Here is a 14,942-nt window from a genome sequence, read left to right on the forward strand (position 1 = left end):
CCAGGCAACCGAGCAAAGTCCCAGTGCAAAAGGGAGAGCCAGCAGAAATAAGATTCCAAATCAATAGAGGGTTAATAAAGAGGTTTTAATTTCACAAAAATCTATCTACACATCATTTAAAAATGGGCAGGGGGAACCCAAGAGCAAAAACTGTAAAGAATAGAGAGGAACAGGTCTGCTAAAACACAGAGAAAAGCACTGCTCCACATCAACAGTGTAAAGAACCAGAAAGTCAGGGTGCAGGCAGAAGCCAGGGGCAGGCAAGGCTGGAGTCGGGCAGCAAACCACACGGACAGCAGCTGCCAGGGGTCCTGCACCCCTTTTTCTCTCTTTGGCGGGCAATTACAGGGATAATTAGCTCCATTAAAAACAAAGCAGATGAGTTATTCCCAGCCCCCCTCCCCGGAGCACGACGTTCCCCGCACGCCTCGTGCCAGGGTGAACCGCAGCAGGAAGCGCCGAGCCGGCAGTCAGCCCTTCCTCGGATGCAGGACTGCAGGACGGGAAGGAAGATGCACGGGTGATCTTATCTGTGCTGCACTGAGCAGGGGGGGAAGGCGAGGCTGAGGCCACAGGTGCTGCAGAGCTCCGCTCTCTCCTCCCGTCCGTCCCACTCCGCTGCTCCGGCTGGGAAAACAGTCCTCGCTTTGCAAAGGCTCTTTGTGCAGCCCTGCCGGCCAGGGCTCCCCAGGGACCCACACACAAGCTCCAGTCAACTGACACGAAAGCTCTGCCCCTCTCACATCAGGGGTGTAAATCAAGAGCAAATTATCAAAGTCAGACAACGAAGGGATGAAAGGAACAGAGAGATGGGAGTTCCTTGAGTCTCTGCTGAATCACACTTGTACTAAACTAGGTTGATTCAGAAGTGGGTAAATGTTTAACTGAGGAAGATCTAGTACATGTTCAGGGCCCATAACTAAGCTTCACCTACCTATACCCAAGGACAGGTATCCCACATGGAAGGGCCAACCTTAGTGAACTTCCTGCTGCAACAGGGTGAGCAGTGGGAATGACACAACTGGTGGGCAGCACAGCTCTTGAGGATTACACACCTGTCATCCTCCCCCCTGCTCTTGAGCAGGGAAAAGCTGGCTTCTGCAAGGAAGGGGCTCTGTGGACACTCCTGCCCGGGTGAAGGTGCAGCTGAGCTGCCATATGCCAAACAAAAAAGCTTAAATTATAATATATGTCTGCAAATTCTTAATGACTAGAATAACAAGCAAGAATTTTTCATAAAACAAGGAACACTGGTTTCAAGCATCAGCTCTTACACCTTGATCCAAACGAAACTGGTTTTAAACAAAAGTTACTGCACTGAAAAATCAGGCAATGTTTGCTTTTATTATAAATTAATCGGAGTGCAGCGCCTTGTAAAAACAACCTTGCCACCCAAAAAAGCAGAGCTGACTTCTGATACTACAGGAATACCAGTTATTTACAGCACAAGCATAGGATGTGCTTGGGGAAAACAGGTTGCCCTCTGGACGGAGCAGTCCATCACATTCACAGGGCACTCGGTTCAAAGGACAGCTCCCACATCAGCACCTCTTCCCATCACCCAGAATTTGACCAAAATTAGTACTGACAAAAGAAAAGTATAATGCTTTGTAATAAATTAACACACACACCCCTCAGGCTGCATCCCACCAGATAAACACTCTAGCATGTCTAAAACCAAGCCTTTGCTCCTGGCTCAGAGACCAGGAAGACACCACCGTGACCAGGGCCCCTGTGCACGTCCCACCTGGGGACTGGGAAGGGCAGTCTTCACCTCACCACGGTCCCCCAAGTGCTCGGGGTGGGCAGGACACCGACACTGTCACTCGCTGCTGCACACAAGTGGGAAGAGGCCCCTGAGGGCAGCGACAAGCCCTGACAGGATAAACTCTAGTGTGGAAGTGTCCGTGAAAGGTGCCTGCTGTCTCCGAAATCGATGGTTTTGTCTGCTTTGCTGCAGCCAATTTATTCCTGAGAAACTCCTAATGATAGTTAAAAAAAACTCAGAAACTATCTCAATGGCAAAAAAGGTATTTTTCTTCTTTTTTTTTTTTTAAAGAAGTATTTCACCTCTAAAACTCAGGCTGCAAAAATCAGAACTAGAGGCCAAAACAAGAGCAACTACTCTGCTTACAGCAACAACTTCTCTGAAATGAGCCAATGTCAGTGAAAGGAAACATCTGCCCCTGCTTAATTAGTGCAAAGGTGCTGAAAAAAAATGAACTTAATAGGCTTCTCCCCCCACGGCTGAAACAAGCTGTAAAAGGAGCATCATGCTTCTAAACCCAGTAGAAAGCCTCACTCCTTCCTAACCACGTTCTGTTAATGCTGAACAAGGGCCTTCTGAAAGCTTTCCACCTGGTTTAGTTTCACAGTTTGAGCACTCCTGCATTCCTTAAAGAGGAGAATGGAGACATGGCTGCAGTACAAAGCCTCTTACCCTGGGGTAACACAAGACCATGGCAAGGCCACGGTTCGGTCACAGAGCAGTTCAAGTGTCAGGTGCTGCACAGGAAGGGTAGTGCCAGAACATCCTTTCCTTCCCAGAATATGCAGAGAGGCTGTCGCTCACCTCCTGCCACTGCTCTGTTTGCTCCAGGTACTCAGCTATCCTAGAGTCACATCGGAGCAGCCCTAAGCAACACAACTCCAGTGTGAAACACAGCACACCCAACGAGAGACCTCGCCTCTCCAAACGGCACTGATCCAACAACCTCATGGAGAAAATGCAATCAAATAATAGAGCTTGTAAAACAAAAGAAATCACATATATAATCTCACGTCTAAATGAGGATGACAGTGAATGGTGTAAAAAAACAACAGAGCTGCCACCAGGTATCAATACATTCCACAGCACCGACAGTTTGTTTCCTGGAACCGCACGTAAATAAGCAGAGCGCTTACAAGCCCATGAATGTCACAACGCATCAGCTTGAGTGATTCCAAAATGCCTGTTAGCCAGATGACTGGCAAGAGCCTGCTCAGTGATCTGGCTTTCCAGTGAATATTACTAACACAACACACGCCAGGTTACAGTCTATTGCTTAAATTGCTCTTGGAGAAAAGAAAAAAGCGCCGAGTGATATGTAAATCTTCGCCACTCACATCTCACAGGTGAATGGGCTTTTAAAGTTGAGTCTCTTTTTGCACTATTTTTTTTAAACCAGTTTATGAGCAGCTGTAGTCTTGTGGCTTGTCACAACTCTTTAAGGCTCCATGCTGACAAAATCATTTGAGAAACATTAAAAATTTCATCACAGGAGGGTCGCTCTGGATGTCAAGGTTTAAACACGAAGTTCAGGCCCAGGACTCGCACAGATGGTTCAACAAACTGAGCGTCCCATATTTCTACCTTTTGTCTCATGTTTTGGCCCTGAGCTGTTTGTTACTCCTGCGTGTCTGGCACAAGTTCAGAATCTTCCTTGCTCCTCAGGAGGAACAAGGTGTTTTACTCTTCACAGAGGCTGACGAACCGATCTTCCTACTTCCATGCTAAGTGGCTGTGCATTTTTTTCTGTTTCTAGTAACTCATCGAAGATATCTCTACAACAGAAGGAAAGACCAACAGTGAAACTTTAGTACAATAACACACCACTGCATAAAACAGCCCTGAGGGAATCAGCAAATGGATTTACTCCACAAACTCAAGCATTTCAAATCCTGGCAAAGAGAGATGTCTTATCTGACATCTCCAAGCACCAGCAAAGGCAGAAGAGGGGGGCACAAACCTTCTTCAGTTGTGTGCCTGAAAACATAATTTCTACCTACAAACCTCATTTTGGCTGTATCCTGAGATGACCATGGCTGCAACAATACAACTGTTAGGAGCATGGGTAAGAGCATTTACAAATATCACAGCACTTGAGGAAAAAAACTCAAGTTCCATTATGATTCCTGGTGTAACACATGCACTGAGACACTGAATCCTTTTCTTAAAATATAATTTAATGCATTTTTTAAAACACTATGTATTACTGACATACAATCCCATACCTCTGAACTCAGAGCACTTCAATTTTGTCATTCTGGAAACATTTTTCATCCCAGCAGAGGACCAGAGGAAGAAGAGAAGCCCATTTCCTCATAAACAGCAGGCAATTTCTAGGACCAAAATTCACCAAGACACCTACTTGTGCATGTAGAAGAAGATGTATCCACTTCGGTCTCTGTCACACTGAACGGTGGTCTCTAGAGTTCTAGAGACTTCCAAGTCATTGTAGGTGAACCAGGACTGCTTCTTGATATCATAGACATCACTGATATAATGACCTTAACAACAGAATCACAGAATGGTTTGGGTCAGAAAATACCTCAAAGATCATCCTGTTCCAAACTGCCTGCCACTATCCCAGGCTGCCCAGAGCTTTATCTGACCCAGCTTTGAACACTTCTGGGAATGGGGCAGCCACAACTTCTCTGCACACCTTTCCATGCTGCACTTCAACCAGTGAACTGGTTAGCTAGGTACCCTGGTCCAGCCACCTATGTCATTTAAATGCTAAAAGACCCTTTAGGTCCCTCAATCAGCTGGTAACAAGCACAAGCAATTCTACAGAACCCATAAGCTGTACGTTTCCTACATGCTGTAGTCAGGCACCATGATATCCTCAACCTGCTCCCCCATCAGCAAATCAGGACAGAAGATTTGCTTTGCTGCCTGAATTCTTCCCTATAAATAATTCTGCATTACAGATTTTTCAAGCTAAGTAAGAGATGAAGAATAGAAATGTGGCATCTTTTACCTGAAGATGATGTGCTTCCAATATGGCTGACGATGCTAATGAGACGATAGGAGTGAGGAAGCTCTCCTGTCTGGGGAAAAAGAAAAGTACAATTACAGCTTTCAGGCATTCTTTTTTTCCCCACATAGCTTATGAACAAGATAAATGATACCTGAGATATCAACTTTGGCTACTGAATTCAAAGCTGCAACCCAATGAAGGATTACAGAAATAGACACCCTGGTTCACACCAAACAAGGAGTCCTTCCAGAAGTGGGAAATGTGTATTTAATCTATCAGCAAGCCAATGAACATGCAAAGCAGCTTCTCTGACCTCAGAACAGATGCTGACATGAGCTCTACACTGCAAAGTTTTCTAAACAACCATTTCCTGAGCAACTTCCACTGATGTCAGAATTAATCCAGCAAATAAACAGAAAAGCCAAAAAGGAACACCATGCTTACTTCTAAAATATCAAGACATTCCATTGATAATGGTACACAGATTCAATAGCTAACTCTGGATATGTATCCCAAATTCTTTTGTCCTGCACCTGTAATGTCAGTGGACAACACCCTCTTTACATACAGGAAATATGCTCTTTCTATTCAATGGCTTTTGACAATTTATTTTTTAATACGGTCTTGACCAGGATATGTTACTTACAGAATTCACTGACAGTACTGTTAAAGACAGTTTCTTAGAGAAACTCAGAAGGTTTCTGAAGCTGATTTTTTTTTTTTTTTAATTTTTTTTTGGGGGGGAGAGGGGGGTTGTTTGGTTTGGATTGGGTTTTTTTTTTTGTAATTAAAACAACACAGTAAGACTGATGGATAGATATTTTCTATGTTTTCACTTTACAGAATAAAAGGCCTTTCTAGCCTCTATACCTGCTCTCTAAAACTACCTTCAATACTATAAAGAATAGCTATATTTCTCAGTTGGCTTTTGAAATCATGGATCACACCTCAGCATTTCTTTTCAGCTCTTCTGCTTCAGCTTCTGAATACTCCATGTCTAGAACATCCTCATTCCCAGAGTCTTCATCAGAGCAAACACTGTCCAGGAGAGAGCTGTTAAACTCTAGATAGCAAGGAAACAATGATAACTTCATGAGAAGATGTGGACCACACCCACATAGGAATTCACAACAGGTTGAGGTACATCTACCCACATAAACAAGCATAATAAAATTTCAAGCTTCATTTTCAAGGAAAACAGGGGATACTGGAATTTCCAAATAAAAGCTCCTGCCCTTCTCCAACTTGTCAGAGCAACAGTTAAGTATCTTGGAATTAATTTTAGCACCATCTCCCTCATACTTTTCCAAAAAGGCACTATGGCAATGACAGCTGGGTGATAAAAAAGCAGTTAACACCAAATTGGCTCTTGAGCACCAATGGGCTGCAGACAGGACAGACAGCAAAAGAAGGACAGCCAGTCTGGTCAGGGAACTGCGAGTTCCTGCAACGAGACGCTATGAATTACAGTTTTAACTACAAGTTGCATTAACAAAGTGCATTTTTGAATTAAAACTGGCATCAAAATGCTACTGCTGGCAGCAGGCATCTTTTCATTGTTTTCAATGGTAAGAAGGCTGCTCACCACAGGAACTTCCAGTTTGCTTGGCTGAGCAAAATGCACGCAGCTTTCTGTAAAGAGCCGGAAGGCACCACTGCTCCCTGTACATGCTGTTCCAAACTTCCCGGGGTTCTGCAGCTACCCAACTAATTTAAGATTTTGTACAGTTCTCATTAGGAGAAGTAGCTACACTTTCACCAGTTAAATTAAAGCTATGGAGTCCCGGGTGGATGAGAAGTTGAGAATAACAGGACACTGCCCAGGAATTTTTTCTCATCTGTTTTCAAGAGATTATCACGCCAGCTGTGATGGAGTTGTTTTGCCAAAGAGATTCTCACACTGTTTGTCCTGTTAAATCATCAGTCACTGGATTAGTATAATCTTCTTGGGAAGTTAATAGATGACTCTCTTACTTAACTGGGAATTCTTTACTGCTGCTTTCCACACTTATTTGGGCTGTAGGGTAGACTACAGCCTAGAAACACAGCCACTTTGGTAGGTCAGTGCATGAAGCACCTGCCACAGGAATTGCTAAAGGCCACCTCATCAATGGTGCCAGGATGGCTACTGGTTCTTTGCTTATGGCATCACTGGGATCCTTCATAAGACATATGCAACCAGCTCTGCATTCAAGATTATGCTCATCTCCTTGAACAACTGCTCCCTGATATCTTACAAATGAGACAAGTAGCAAGGAAATGCTCATTTTTCAGCCAAGCAATTGCAAATCAAGGGGACGAAAGATCTCTAGCCTTGAATTCTTCCTGGATATGAATCAAGAAAAACCCAAGAAGGACTGGTCACTTAGCCTGCCAGAGCTCAGGGCAAGGGATGCCCAAGAAGCATTCAACTTACTTCTCTTCAGGAGCTGACAGGTTCATCCAGTAACAACTGAGGGCCTTTAAAAGGCCCTGAGCAACTACAAGTATCTTAACACAATACTTCATTATCCCTCCCTCACCCTCTTTGGAGCAGGAATTTTCTCTCAGTTATGCCTTGCTCTGCCAGATTGTATGAAATCACTTGCATGCCAGCCTCACACAAATGTTAAACAGTGCCTGAGGAGGTCTACAGCACTGTCTGGATTTGGAGGAGACAGATCGTATGTTTTGGGTTTCTTTCTTCACCCCCAACAGCTATACCTTGCAGTGAGATCTGTCCCCCTCCCATCCTGTATCTGATGGAAACAGCACCAATTCATTTTTCCAGGAGAGGCTAGGGCATTCATTAATCAGCCCTAAAATACCAATGCAAGTAACAAATAATTCTTATGTTCTGACTAGGGCCATTAGCATGCTGGCTTTGCTGGGAATGCAAAGTTTCAAGATCCACTGTGCTTTCTCTAAATATTATGCATTAATGTATATTATATGTGTTGCTTATAATATTTTACACATATATCTCTATATATCTCTATATCTAACTAAAAACTCAAGTGACTGAAGTAAGTAATTTTTCAGCTTAAGTTTTTCCTGGCATTTGCTTTCACAACCAAGAACAAGAAAAATTGACCTTGAGTGCCAAACACAACAAAGCACACACCAAAAGAACATGAATCCCAGCTGTCTTACTGACAGTCAGGAGCTGCAGTCATACACACATATCAATTTTCTCTCAAAAGCAGCATACTGGAAGAACTTAAATAAGTTTCACCTTGTAGACTTAATTCCGTGGCTCGTTTGAGGTCATCATCCTCTTTCTGTTCTCGTGCCTCCTAATGGGGAGAGAACAAAACTTAGCTCATTGAGACATTTCACTGTTTAAAATTCTTGTGGTGCTCTTTTTCCATTGAAACTGTGCTGCTCTGGTTTCTACAACAAACTTGACATTGTAAATTAAAGGTTCCGTGTGAAGGAATGTTTGCAACCACCAAGAGTCCAATGTTCCCGTGCAACAGAACCTGGGACAAACCTTCATTAAGGCTTGTCAAAGCTCCTGAAGTTTGGTATGCAGCACAGCAAGTCTCCAGTAACCAAATGCTTTCCCTGGATCATTAATTTGAAAAGCATCTGAATGAATTTACAACTCTGTGCTCAGGAAAACTGTCACTTACACACAAAGCTCCTCACACTTCTGCAAAATTTAGTCTACTTCTGACCAAAGCCAGATGAGGACACAGTCATTAAATCCTAACAGATTTTGTTATTTTTAAGCCATTTGAAAGTGGAGCCAGTGGTTCTATGTAACAGGTGTAATCCACAAAGGCAGGATGCAAAAAGAAACCAGGTATTAAACATATTACCACTACCAAGTAGCAAAGAAACCTCAAGTCAACAAACACTTCTAATGTTTGGATAATATCATGACCCTCTTCCTCCCACCACTCTTGAAAGCCCAGAGCTACAGCAAGCCAGTCAATAATATTTAACGAGCTGGCTTCTTAATTTAGGGTTTGAGTGCCTTCAGCACACCCGAATGCAGCACCTCAACTATGTATTTCAAATCAAGATAACCACAGCTACTGAATTTCCATGCCCAAATCATTAGAATAGCAGATTTTTGCTTCAGAACTGTAGCAGAACACACTCAAAGGGCAGTTTTACATTATTAGCATGAGGCCTTTTATCACACTACTTCTAAAGGATTTGGGAATCTTTGTTAAACTACTCGGCATTGATGAATCAAAGCTACATCTGGCATGGAACATACCAACCAGCACCTCATAATGAGTAATGGGAAAGAAAAAAAACAAGAGCCATGGAAACATCAGATCTCATAAGGAAAACCATGACAGCTTTGGTATTAATAGAGAGCAGACAAGGGCACCTATTTAAAGGAAGACCTGGCTAAGTGCTTGCTTTATTCTCTGCTGCTTGGTTAAACTTGTAGAAATCAGTTACAGGTCTTGCAATTCAAGTGGAATACAGAGAGTTCGCACACAACTCAAGAACCCCATTCTTCCCAAACCCAATTTAAAGGACTTGTTTTCAATTAAATTATTTGGGATCTTTTTTCCACTTTACTATCAGGGAAGGATCCCATAAATGCTGAGTTCCTATATTCTTCACTACGCAGCTCCTACTTGCTAGCATCAGAAACACACCTAGGACAGACACATCTTTAGCCTGACCTGACATGGCCATTCTTAGCCTTGGCTTTGAAACCTGCCTCTTTCACTGAGTCTTGACAGGACACACTGCAAGAAACAACTGCCAGAGAACCTAAAGGTGGACTGGGATCTTGATGTCAGAGAGGAAGAGTTTAGTTGAGGTTATCATAGTTTTTAATAAAATGTGACAAACCAGGGCACAAAAGTGCATGGAGAGCTCTGAGAAATCTGTGGGTCTGTGATGCGATGCAGTTTTCAAAGTACATGCAAAATCTGCCCAGATGTATCCAGTGTCATCACTCTAATGACACTGGAGTTAGAAGATACCCAACCCCTTTTTCCATCTGGTTATCTCAAAAAAAGCAGAATAATTCCTTTGCAGTTACTGCCTGAATGCAAGTTTTTCCTTTAGCTTTCATGTTTCCAGTGTTGGGAAAGACAACTTAAGGAAGCAAACTATTTCTTACTTGCTCTTGAAGGCTTTGAGCCAGTGCCTGCTGAAGTTCTTGTTCTTCCCTCTCTCTCTCCATGTCATACTGCTGCAGCCAGTCAACCTCGCCTTGGGAGCCTTCTGGAGTTTTGTTTTCCTTATTCTCATCAAAATCTTTAGTTATCTCAGTGAAATTGGCAGGACCTGAAGAATTACAAAGCACAGTTTATACTTTACTGGGTCTTGTTTGTTACCAGCTAAGCCATCTTTAAATCACCACAATCCTTGCAGCACAGTGACATCTATTGACAGGGAGCTCACCCCACCATAAAACACCCACACAAGTTAAATGGAAAAAGCTCCAAAGCACAGTCTTATACACATTTTAACTGCTGCACAGTGAACCATTTGATTAATCCCTGAACCTGTTCTCTTCTTAGCCTTTTATGTACACTCAGAAACAGCAAGTTTAACTACAGAAGCCACGCAGCATTAGGTTTCTGTAGCCATGAAGCTGACATCTGAATTTTTCTGTAAGAAACCATGGCTTATAAACATTTGCATTGCATATTATACCTCAGAGTACTATAGATGAAGCCACAATAAAAGCCAAACCAAATGCAAGATGAAAAAAAGCACAAATCTCAAGCACTGTTTAAATGTGCTATCTTTTGCTTCAGCTAAGAGCCTCCATCTTGTGAACACTATGTACAACTTTAAAGATGCATGAAGACTAGAACTTTTTAGTTCACCTTTGAAGTAAACACTATGGCAAAAGTGCATTATGAAACATCTGAAATGAACATTCACTCAATTGCTGCATACATGTGCAACTGCAGGACACTTTGATTCTTCCTTGCAACTAAGAAAGTGTCGGGACCTGCTCCAACAGCTATCAGGCAGCACCATGTGAAACTTCATGGTTTTGTCCTGTGCAGACTTCAGTATCTGCTGATTAGTTATTAACAAGGGTAACACACAGCAGTCTCACTATCTGTTAAACCTTAAACAAAAGACCAACAGCACCAGAATCATAATCCATCAGTCTAATACTTTTAAGATGAAAAAAAACCCCAGAATTTGTTACATGACCTTTGAAAACTTCCAATATAAGAAATACAGAAGGTATATTCAACACATACTTTTTGCTTAAGAGTCACAAAAGAGCCTTCAAATAATTACATTGTACTTTCCAAAGAAAACCTGGACTGAAATGTGGCCACATTCTATCACAACTCTCTTTCATAACACCATAAGCAACATTACTGTACAAAAAGGAGGGCACAAAGAGGGCTGATCATATACATAGTGTTACTCTTATGCACTGCCTTCCACCATCAAGGCTGTCAAGAGCTGTCCACTGAAACAAGTGTCATTTTTGGTAACAGTGGGGTATTCTGTTATTAATTAACCTCCTGGCTCTTAGAGGACAGGAGCATTTTGCTACTATCTTTTTCCATGCTAGTGCAATTAAAAACCTGACTGAAAGCACGTACGTAGCACACAATAAATGATAAACCACTTGTATTTCCTTCAGCTGGCTAAAGAAAGACTCAACTTCCCCACACTGAGATCACACAGGCTCCTCCTTGTACTTAACCATGTCTCTCTGTCACAGGCCATAATTCACTTGAGTCTCTTAAGCTTACAAGTCTACTCTCACATAAAAAGCTTTAGAAAAAAACACAGAGATATATTTAAATTCATCAGTAACTAGTAACAAAATATCTGCATTTATGAAAGCATTCTAGTCTTATGCCATGTGAACATTGCTACTGTGCTGCCCAGACTACAACAGCTACAGAAATGAAAATACTTTCTGCTTATGGAAGAGTCAGTTCTACAAATGGCCAAATATTAGGAAATTGAATTGTCTGGCACAGGAACCTGTAGAAGCATGTGTTAATCAAGAGAGGAAAAAAATGGAAATTAACTTTGAATTGTGGAGATGACAGACATACAAGAAAAGACATTTTCACAGTTTGATGAATTAAATGCTTTATACACAGGAAAATGATGAAGCTTAAATTCCTGAAACAATGAGCAAGTCAGGCAGTTTCAGCAGTGCACTTGCATCCAGTTCCTACCACCAGCCATTACCAGCCTGATGTTATCAGTCACCTGCTTTAGTCCACTAGAGTCCAGTTAAGATGGTTACTTTGCCTTACCTGAGTCTAATACTGTTTTGGGTTTTTCCATCTCCATAGTTTCCAGGTTTTCTGGCAATTCCTGAATTTCATCATCTCCAAAACCAGTGTCTGGGCTGCTTGTGGGCTTATCTTCATCATGGCTCAGAGACAGAGAAGCTTCCCTTTTGCTAATCTCTAAGACAGCTGCTAGCAGCTCATCTTCACTCATCCCATCAAAACCAGCATTACCCAGCTCGGGTTTATCACCCTCCATTTTACTTCTTTTTGAACCCTAGAGATAAATGGAGTTATGATTAAGTGTTTGAATAAACAGGTATATAACATCAGTTTTACATTCCGTGGAGATTTATTTTTATTAACCCCAGGGAGTGGGAGCTTGGCACTGTCAACATGCAACATAGTTTCATGAGACCCAACAGAGAGACAGCCTTTGTAGCTACACTTACCCCATGGAAAAGTATTAAAATACACACTACAATTAGTTTTTACAGGCCTTGTGGATTAACATACACAAGATAACTCTTCCCTTCTCCTTTCCTTCAAAACATGTTTCCCCTTTAGGTTCTGATGAATTCTCAAGCCCCTGGCAAGTCAACACTGAGATACAAACAGGGAAATTGCAAGTTTGTTAACAAAGGATGAAGCACCAACATGAGAGTAACTGAAGTCAAAGATAGGGATGAAAGAATAGAAACTGAAATTGAGCTGGTAATGAAGAGCAATTAAAATTAGGTTTCATGCTTCAGATTTGCCATATGAAGTCTTGATGTGAGTAGAGGGAGGAGGGCAAGACTTGCAAACCAGGTAAGAAAACAGTTAAACAGGGAAAGGGGAAATTATTCTTTCCCAAGGAGAAGAGAATTTCAACTGGAGGAAAGAAAAAAAACACTTTTGTCTTAATCTCAATTTTTCTTTTTATAGTTAATTTTCCTAAAACTGATGTTCATCAACTCCTACACCACTGTGATTTGCAAATAATACAGTAATTTCAATCATTTTGATATTAACAGTTAATCAGGAGGTTAACCTCCATGTATTCATGTTTACACAATTACACTATTTACCATATGCTTAGAATTTCTTTTCCTATATTATGTTAAAAATGGGGTAAGATAGTTTCTATTAAAATGTACTTATCCCGGTCTTATTCCAAACTGCATTAGGATGGATCCCAGAACTTTGTTAAAATTAACAAAATTACATTTTTACTGCTGCTTTTTACTCAAACACAGCATGCATTTTGTATTAAAACTGCCTTATCAAACACGATTAGCAAATGAATAAGCCAACTAAACTGCTTGCTCTAGACATGTTGCCCTCCAAGAATGGGAAGTGACAAATTTAAACCTCTCTCCTCACAGCTATTTATGCACTGAGTAAGTAAAGCAGAGTACCTGCTTTTTAAGCTTTCTGATTTCTCTCTCTGCACCTGTAGGCTACCAACATCAAAACTGGTTTAGCTCTTCAGCAAACCCTAGTTCCAGGCTCTCTGCCAACAACTAGCACTAATTCAGCGGCTGGACTTTAAAGACTTGGCAGCATCTGTGTATTATTTGAATACAACTTTTCTACTAGACATTATTTGCATAGATTTTAAATAGCTTAGGCTCTAAGACAGGCTGCTTTAAATAAGCATTTTTAAGAAGTCCTTCAAATACTACTTCATCTGCAGAAGCAGAGATCACAGGAATTGTAGTTCTGCCCTGTTTAGCTGGATAACTGCTATTTGCCCCTACCACCCAGTGCCATGTACAGATGCTATTCCAGCTGCTCTCCCCCATGGCAAGGACATTTTGGAAGGAGTGCCTGGCAAAGGATGCACTGGCTAGACAAAGTGACCACCAAGCCCTTAATGCAACCCCAACCACAGCTGTTTTGAGAATCACACCAAGAGAAATGGTGCAGCAACAGTATTGCTACTTCCAAAAACCAGGGCCAGGTCTCCCAGGGCAACACTGAGGTCAGAGAACCTTGTTAATGGTAACAGACGGCTGGTCAGGCCTGTGGTTGAGAAGTGGCCAATATGCATGGCCACAGAATAAAATCATTTATGTGGAATCATCACCACCAGTGTCTCTTTCCCACAACAGGCTGTAAAGCCTGTAATTAATTTGTTATTCAAATTAGTATGCTTTATTCCCACAATTTCTGCACTTACAGGGCTTGTGCAGTAGAAACTACCTGCTCTTCCTCACAAACAGAACTCCAGGAAGAATCAGTTAGGACAGTTTGAAATACCTTTTCTGTATGTGAGAGGGATTTCAAAGAGAAGCTTGTTTCCTTCCCCCAGCTGCAGCCAGGCATAGGTGTGCCATGCAGGACAGCAGTTGCAAGACCTTCACCAAAGGGTTTTCTGTGTTTTCCCACAGTAATCCATTCCATCCCTACATATCCTGACCATATCAGGAAGTTTTCCCTAATATTTAATCTAAAAATTACTGTCTGCAATTTAGTCTATTACTTCTTGTTCTATCCACCATAGACACAGAAAACAGCTCAAGTGTTTCTATTAACTTCTTCCCCTTCCTTGAAGACGCAAGTCTGGCTTACATTTTTCTTTAAAGGTCAAACTGAAGACTACTTGCCTGTTCTTTCTCTCAAAATCTTCCTTGCTAGACCTCTGACCATTCCTGTTCCTCTCCTCTGGCCCCTCTCCAGTTAATCTATAACCCTTTTCAGTCCAGAGCCCAAAGATGGATACAGAACTCCAGCTAAAGCTCAATTCTGAGGAAAAAAGGAGGGTTACTTCACACAGTGTGTATGTAGGCTATGGTTCTGTCTAGATACTTCTACTTTCAATCTGCCTGACCTTGTGATTGACCATCACCTTTCATGCCCTTTCTGAAGGCCCACTGCTTCCCCAGTTGTTCCTATCCACGTGTATAGTCGATTAATCCTGATAAGATTAGCACCTTTAGCCTGTTCCTACTGAATAACCTCTCCTATTTTTATGCAATTTCTCAGATTTTCCAAGGTCATTCTTATCTGTAGATCTGAGCTTCATCAAACT

The 14,942-nt window shown here is 41.9% G+C and overlaps 1 protein-coding gene across 1 annotated transcript in view; it reads right to left on the minus strand.

The window, feature by feature from the left end:
• Positions 1 to 66: 66 nt before the first annotated feature.
• USP37 (ubiquitin specific peptidase 37) overlaps positions 67 to 14,942 on the minus strand; it is a 34,805-nt gene continuing 19,929 nt past the window's right edge. The window contains exons 18-24 of the mRNA XM_058839900.1: positions 11,951 to 12,203; positions 9,820 to 9,986; positions 7,957 to 8,017; positions 5,690 to 5,805; positions 4,743 to 4,812; positions 4,131 to 4,269; positions 67 to 3,543 (exon numbers count right to left, since the gene is read on the minus strand). Coding sequence (XP_058695883.1) covers positions 3,456 to 3,543; positions 4,131 to 4,269; positions 4,743 to 4,812; positions 5,690 to 5,805; positions 7,957 to 8,017; positions 9,820 to 9,986; positions 11,951 to 12,203 — 894 coding nt within the window. The 3' untranslated portion in view covers positions 67 to 3,455. The remainder of the gene's footprint in view (positions 3,544 to 4,130; positions 4,270 to 4,742; positions 4,813 to 5,689; positions 5,806 to 7,956; positions 8,018 to 9,819; positions 9,987 to 11,950; positions 12,204 to 14,942) is intronic.

Source organism: Poecile atricapillus, chromosome 5 (genome assembly GCF_030490865.1).
Source record: "Poecile atricapillus isolate bPoeAtr1 chromosome 5, bPoeAtr1.hap1, whole genome shotgun sequence".
NCBI lineage: Eukaryota > Metazoa > Chordata > Aves > Passeriformes > Paridae > Poecile > Poecile atricapillus.